Source organism: Dermacentor variabilis, chromosome 4 (genome assembly GCF_050947875.1).
Source record: "Dermacentor variabilis isolate Ectoservices chromosome 4, ASM5094787v1, whole genome shotgun sequence".
NCBI lineage: Eukaryota > Metazoa > Arthropoda > Arachnida > Ixodida > Ixodidae > Dermacentor > Dermacentor variabilis.
This window is the reverse complement of record NC_134571.1, coordinates 42,326,383-42,333,426: the sequence shown is the minus strand read 5'-3', so window position 1 is coordinate 42,333,426 and position 7,044 is coordinate 42,326,383. Positions and strand designations below refer to the sequence as shown.

Genomic DNA, 7,044 nt, shown 5'->3' with positions numbered 1-7,044 from the left:
GTTGAGAAAGAAGAGGGTGCATTTGAGAAGGGAAGTGCAAAAGGGGGGTTGCTGTGTACACTTGAGAAATGCTGACCTGTTGTTCGCATTTGGGGCAGTGTTTCGTAACCATCCTGTTTTTCGCCATGCTCAGAAGATCCTAGTGCAACCTAGTAGCGACGTAAACGAATCTTCATGGCTTTGCCGGACACGGCAACACGCAAACACGAAAACAAAAACTCTTGCGCGCCGTCGATTGTCAACAACGCGGGGTGTAGCAGAAACACGGGAGGTGTGCGAGGGCGAGGCGAAGCTTGATGCCTTTGCCACTAGGTGGCACAAAAAATCGTAAAAAAAAAATAAAAGACGAAAATGAACGTTAGCAACGGCCAAGAATTGGTTTTCTTTATTTTTTGAAGCATAGATTTCGAAGTGCGAGCAACACACTAAAGCAGGTGAAACAACACCCAGAGCTAGAATTAGGTCGTCTCATACGACAAGCAAAATACGTTGCACCTCATAAACTCTTTTTTCTTTTTTTAAACAAAAGCCACGGCTGTGCAAGGGCCATCGACAACAACTTTTAGCCAACACTTGCGCACATTGCGCCAATTTTAGCGCTTTTTTACAACATAGGCAACATTGCGCTGGCATGTCTGCATGTGCCTGCTCGTTTCGTCGGCGTGCGCGACAAACCGTGAGACCGATTGGAACTGATATTCTTTAGTTGTGTTCCCATTGTTTAGCAGTAATATGTGGCGATGAGAGACGGTGTAGGCGTATTTTAGGATATCTACTTTACCATTCTTTCGCTGTAAGTGCGGGCAGGAAAAGGAAAGATGAGCGTAACGCTGTTCCGTCCAGCGTTGCTGTCCGTGTCTAAGGTGAGAACACACAGGGTCCTAAAGTCTTAGTTTCTACTTCACCATAAAGAAAACTATCAGATTATTTTTATATCTGTGAATTGTTTGACTCGCATCATCCAACATTGAAACATTTTATCCACTATTGCTACACCCCAATGAGCTAAACGCCGATGGGCAAAAACGATATAAACTACAATGATCACGCTAAGTAACGTGTGTAGGGATTATTGATTATGTTGTACGAACTACAGTCATAGCTTCGTGAGGAGCGACCATTCTGTTCGACGCTGTGAAGCAATTATGTAGGCTTACTAAGCTGCGCATAGCCGTAAATGCCTAGCCTGCAAATGTGCAAATTTTTGCTATCGTCAGTAGAAACCGAAATTAGTTTATGCTACATAGTATAGTTGCTATATTGACGAATGTGACCTTAATTGCTCGGTGTTGGCAGAGTAATTGCCATGTGCTCAGTAGTGGAACGTTTTAATGTTAAGCGTTGCACAGGCTTGCTTCTAGATCCTGTATCTGTTGCGCTGAAGCTGCGCTGTCGCCTCGAACAATTGAGCACGACGAAACGCCTCACAATGTCGCTACCAATCATGTCCTTTCCTCAGTATTTGCGTTCGTTTGCGAGTGTGTTCACTATGACGGCCTCTTTATCTGTTCGCTTTTTCTAATCTAACTTTGCCCCGTACCCCTCCCCAGGCGTAGGGTAGCCAGCTGGGCAAGGCCTTGGTTATACCGGAGTCACACGCCCGCTTTGGATTGCGATCGAGCCCGAACTGCAATTGGCTCCCTGCCGTCGCTTGAGCAAACGAGCCAATCCCGGTCGCGATCGAAAGTGCGCCGTGTGACACCCGTATTAGCATCCCCACCTTTCCCTCTTCGTTTCTCCCACACCATGAATCTTCCATACGGCCGAAACATTATTCCACGTGAAGGAATTTTATAACTTGTTCACCTTTATAGACCTCCGACTCTGCCCAGGCGGCGCTGCGGAACAACCCGTCCCCAGCGCCCCAATCGCAGCCTTGGCGCTAACTGAGTAGTGCAAGCAGAGCTGTCCGCAAGCGGAGGTGCATAGGCCACAATTGACCCTCCGCTTTCGTTTGTGTTGAGGCACGGTTTCCTAAATATCAATGACCTGGAAAGCTTCTTCCGCCCATCCACGCTTCGGAAAGGAAGCTCAGCAGGGCGAAGTACGTGTACAATATAAAATAAAGTCTCAAGTGTTATTTAGGCGTGCTGCAACTCGCAAGTACAGAGAGCATCAGGTTTGTTTATAGGCATATCAGCATAAAAATCTAAGCATTTCAAATTGGTTCATATTGAATATGTCCTGAACACAAGACTTAAGTATCTCCTATATTTTTTGTATTTTATCGTAATGTTTTGTCTCGCAGTTATTTACAGAAAGTAAATCCTTTAATAGCCTTTTCCAGGGCAGCAAACAGAACACGTTTTCAAAGGCAGCAAACAGCGTGCGATCATAACGAAAGTAAGCTTCCTACAGTGCCTACGCGCTGCATCTTTCTTTCTCGCAGGAGCTACAGCATCGCTCAGTACCTTAATTTGAACTTTTCGCAGACGCTTCGAGCAACAAGCGCGCACAAATAAATGTAAATAAACACGACATTTTTTTCTTTACACACGTGCGTTACTTCACAATTACTCATCCAGTGCTCCTACAGCAACTTTATTGCTCACATTTGAAAAACGCAGTCGAGCAGGCTCAGCACATTGCAAAGCGTGCTTGTTGTATCGGCGCAGGACATACAAAATACCGAAAGTAGAAATAAGCTCGCGATACAACGATGCTCTAGAACAGGATTTTGAATTCATAAACGAACCAAAATGTTTGGTTAACCTGACCTGCCAAATCTCTACGTTCCACTTGTTGAGTCAAGCGGAGGCGGGCGTCTGTTACAAGGTGGAGATATCGATGGCACATAAGCAGGATGGTTCGCAACGTTGTTTTTTTTCTGTTACCAACGAGGTGGCGACTGCAGATTCTTGATATTTCGCTTGGTTAAGACGGTCCTCCGTCAGGGCTACGCAACACAATTACAGAAGAACAAAATTGTCGCACTTTCTCATGCGAGACGCTGTGTTGTGGGGAATGCAAGTAATCCGATTACCCAACAGGTTGAACGGCCCGTATCCAGCGCTCTCGCTTTTCCCCTTCATACGATCGCGATGAAAATCGGTAAAACTTAACTTTGTTATTCCGTCCTTCACGTTCATGGCAATATATACAACACAACAGTAGCGTCGATTGCGGCGTTTCTTCGTAGCGCGCGGAGCTATCGCGGTTGCCGTTGCTTCCGCCATCAGTCTGAAGAGTGAGCCAGCAAGCGCTTTATGGCGGTTCGGCGGCACGTCCGACTAGCATAGAAATTCATAGTTCTCCGTCTGAGTGTTAAATGCGCAAAACACTCGCAATATGGACCAAAATCTAGTTAAATCGTTGTTTCGCAGTCGCTAGCTGCATGGACAACTTAGCAAGAGAGTCGGGCTTCACACTACTCAATTACTGCCTCTTCGCAACGGCGGGTGGCGCCACGCGTCTTGCAAAACTCCAGAGTCTGACGTCCATAGCTAGCTGCGCGGAGTAGATACGTACAAAAATTTTTTTGAAAAATAAATGTTAATTTAGTTAATAAGTAGATGGGATTAGAAAGAATTAGTCATTGGTTTCCTCAACTACCCTTAACTGAAGTATCGCTGTAATGTATGGAGAACACTATAGCTATGGGCTTAATGCTAAGTCTCGCATGTTTTAACCAAAATTCGCAGGTATAAGAAAGCGTAGTTTAAAAAAAAGGATACATTGGATGTTGTGGGATTAAGCTGCTTCTTTTTCATGTTCTCAACAATGGCTCCTTCCAACACATTGTGACGTTGCAGCTGCCAGCATTTTGGTTGTGATGTACAGCATTGCAGGCTCATTCCTGACAAAAGCATTTTACATCAATCATGACTCAAAACAAACTTAAGAATATGGGCTCATATCCCAATGTTCCATAGAGGAAACCTATCCGTACTTCAATCCGGTTCCCTGCCATCCACAAAACACTGCCTAGGCCTGTCAATCAAGTGTGCTTGCACAACCAGTGATACATCTATCTCTTGTAATTTGCACATTCAATAATGTAAATAATGTTATTGTGGTCACTCCTTGGCTCCTTGAGTGAATTTCAATTAACTTGGATAAAATGAAAAGGCGCATATTCTGCACTGAACAGAGTGTAAAAAAAGAACACCAGAAATAAAAGTGGTTTTTGTGCACCTCTTACAGGTCTGGTCTGTGGCTCTCGCGGCATCTAGCAGAAGCAGCAGCAGCAGCAGTGATACTGCCAGCACCAGCGTGTCGCGGGCACAGTTGCGGCCTATCAATGGCTACGAACGGACAGCCGAGAAAATCTTCAAGGAAGTTCTCGAGACAAGGCAAAAGGCAGCCACAGCAGACTGGGAAGTGCCCAAGCTGTTCCTGGTGGAGCGGGTAATGAGCGTGCATGGCGTACCACACTGGGAGCGGGACATTCTCAAGCTGCTCAAACTGGATCAGTCCAAAGAGGACAAAAAGGCCCGCATCAAGAGGCCGGTGAGTTTCTTGTGTGCTCGTTCCGGCAGCAAGTTGTGCAGAAATCTTCAAGCTGGAGGAACAATCGTGTGAAGCCAAGAGACGATGAAACCAAGGAAAGAATAAATTAATTTGCTTGAATTTTATTTTTATCTTCTTATTTTGATCTCTAGAAGTGATAAAGTAAAGGAAAATGAAAGCGGGCAAAACACAGCAACTTCTTGCAGGTGCGAACCAAACCTACTTTGTCGCATTATGCGTGCGGTGATCTTACCAATTGAGCTACCGCTGCGCCATTTTACTATATGACACAGCAGCAACAAAAACAATGTATCACACGTACCCTCCACTACTGTTCAGTCTTTCTCAGAGGCAGCAGAGTAGTTGCCAAAAATTTGCAACACTGCCAAGGTGTAGTCTGTATATCATTGAGAAAGAAGGGGGTCTGTGGGAAGGGAAGTGCAAAGTGGGGGTCAAGTGGGGGTCAGCTGTCAATCCACACTGTTCCTCTCCTGCACCATATTTATCGTGAGTTGATGGGTGACGCTGGCTCATGGCCATGAGTGGTGGCACTGGTTAACACTCCCAAGGCTAGCTGTAGTACACACGCACAAATACCTAAGAAAGTAGATGGGCAACCAGCGATGCGGCAGCTCAATTGGTAAGAGCAAGTTGCTTTGTCGTTCACTTTCATTTCCCTATACATTATAATTTCTTGACTTCAACTCAAAGAACAAAGAAATTTACTCTATGCATTTCTTGCTTTCATTGTCTGTTGACTTCGTATGATAGTAACTAACAAAAATTGGGCCCCTGGTAGTTAAGGTAGAGAAAGTTTCATGAAAATGGTAAAAAAGAAAATTGTCACCTGCCTGACCATAGCACAAAGCTACACAGTAAACTATACGGGTCTCAAAAATAAAGATACATAATTGAAAAAGAATCTATCCTGGTTTGAGTATTGAACCCACAACCAACGCCTCTCCAGGGTGGTTACTCTACCATCAGAGTTAACCAGGGGAATAGCAAATTACAGGGAGAGGGTGAATTTTTCAACAACTCAAAGCACAGCACAATGAATATGGCAGTTGAGTTTAGTGGGAATCTATAACATTAAGAAAATTTAATGAAAAGGAAACATCCTCAGATGGTAGAGTGACCGACCTAGAAAGTTGTTGGTTCCAAGTTCGATCGCCAGACCAGGACGAACTTTTCTTCAACTGTAAACCTGTCTTTCTGAGAAATTTCAATAGATTTCCCTTGTGGCTTCATTCTACTCACGAATGGCTGGCAATTTTTTTTTTCATTGTTGCATGCCACTTTTACTTCATCAAGTGATCGTAACTTGAAATCTCAAGGAATTGTGTGTCCTCCTCAGTGGAGGAGATTCCCTGTCAGCATTGAAATAAATGTGGCTGTTTCACTGTGTATATGTTCGAACTACACCTGCCGTCAAGTTGTAGATGCTTGAAGTATTGCCTCTTACACGTGACTGTAACCTCCTGGGTACCAAATCCAAAATTAGATAAGTTCTGGGCTTTAGCGTGCAAAACTCGGGATTGATTTTGACCACCCTGTGGTTCTCTCAAGTACATGAGCGTTTACTTAGATTCAGGTGAATGTTAAATGCATGAACACAAACTGGTCGCATAAACAGGTCTTTTGTTATATTATGTAAGGTGCTGTGATGCCTGCTGGCATTTTGGGGAGGGGGGGTGGGGGTTAGAGGGTTTGAACCTTCATTTTAATGCAGCAAAAAGACATTGTTAGTAGTGCTCATTCATGTTTAGCTGTTTTATTTGATCCTGCTTGGGTAGAAGATGTTATTGCCAAGTGTTCGGTCATGCAACTGATATGTTCCATGCAGCAAAACTTAATTGAAATTTTGTTGCATTTGTCCTGCTGTGAAGCTTGGAAGCCGAACCATAGTGAAGAACACACCGTTCATGTGCAAGATGCTGTGGCAAGTGAAGCACCTGGTGAAAGTGAGCCCCATTACATTTCCGGATGGAGAACCTACGGAGGCAATCACGGGTACCCACTTGAGTCGTGACGGTGTCTTCCGCATCGTGCGCAACCTGCAGGTGCCAGAGCAACAGCTGTTCGAGCCAGCCAGACATGCAAAGAGGAAGTTTGATGGCAGAGAACTAGCCAAAGTGCTACACCGGAAGTGGAACCATGGTTTGAGCTGAATAGAATAAAGTGATATCGGAGATCAGAATTACATGCATTTTGGCATCACTCAACATAGAGCTGTTTAGTAGTGACCTCAATTGATGGGGTTAGTGCATTAAAGGTACACATAGAAAAGGAGAAAATTGTGTCTGCTCTGGAATGTTAAGAATAAAGCTTTTCCTGGTTTTCATTGCGACCTTTCCCTTGCTTCTGTTATTCACGCGTATGTACTATCATAGACAAATTAAATGCAAACAAGTTAGGGTTAACTATGGCTCATTCTTCGTTTGCCACTCCATGCAGTGCCAACATGGTTTCGAATATGTACACTTAACGTGGGGCTTACATTTTTGCTGCTAAAAGTGCAAGGAACACTGCAAAATCACACTCTCAAGTTATTGCTCTTACGAGACCCTCACCAGGCCCCATTGCAAATTTTGG

The 7,044-nt window shown here is 44.4% G+C and overlaps 2 protein-coding genes across 2 annotated transcripts in view; one reads left to right on the top strand and one right to left on the bottom strand.

Annotated features, from left to right (window-relative positions):
* Positions 1-287, bottom strand: part of LOC142579009 (uncharacterized) — a 19,308-nt gene extending 19,021 nt beyond the window's left edge. The window contains exon 1 of the mRNA XM_075688780.1: positions 77-287. Within this exon, the coding sequence (XP_075544895.1) occupies positions 77-127 (51 nt within the window). The 5' untranslated portion in view covers positions 128-287. The remainder of the gene's footprint in view (positions 1-76) is intronic.
* Positions 288-605: 318 nt separating this feature from the next.
* On the top strand, positions 606-6,793 carry mRpL30 (mitochondrial ribosomal protein L30). The gene is made up of 3 exons (XM_075688779.1): positions 606-863; positions 4,144-4,449; positions 6,339-6,793. The coding sequence occupies exons 1-3, from the start codon at positions 819-821 to the stop codon at positions 6,618-6,620; spliced, it is 633 nt and encodes a 210-aa protein (XP_075544894.1). The 5' UTR covers positions 606-818; the 3' UTR covers positions 6,621-6,793.
* Positions 6,794-7,044: the final 251 nt, after the last annotated feature.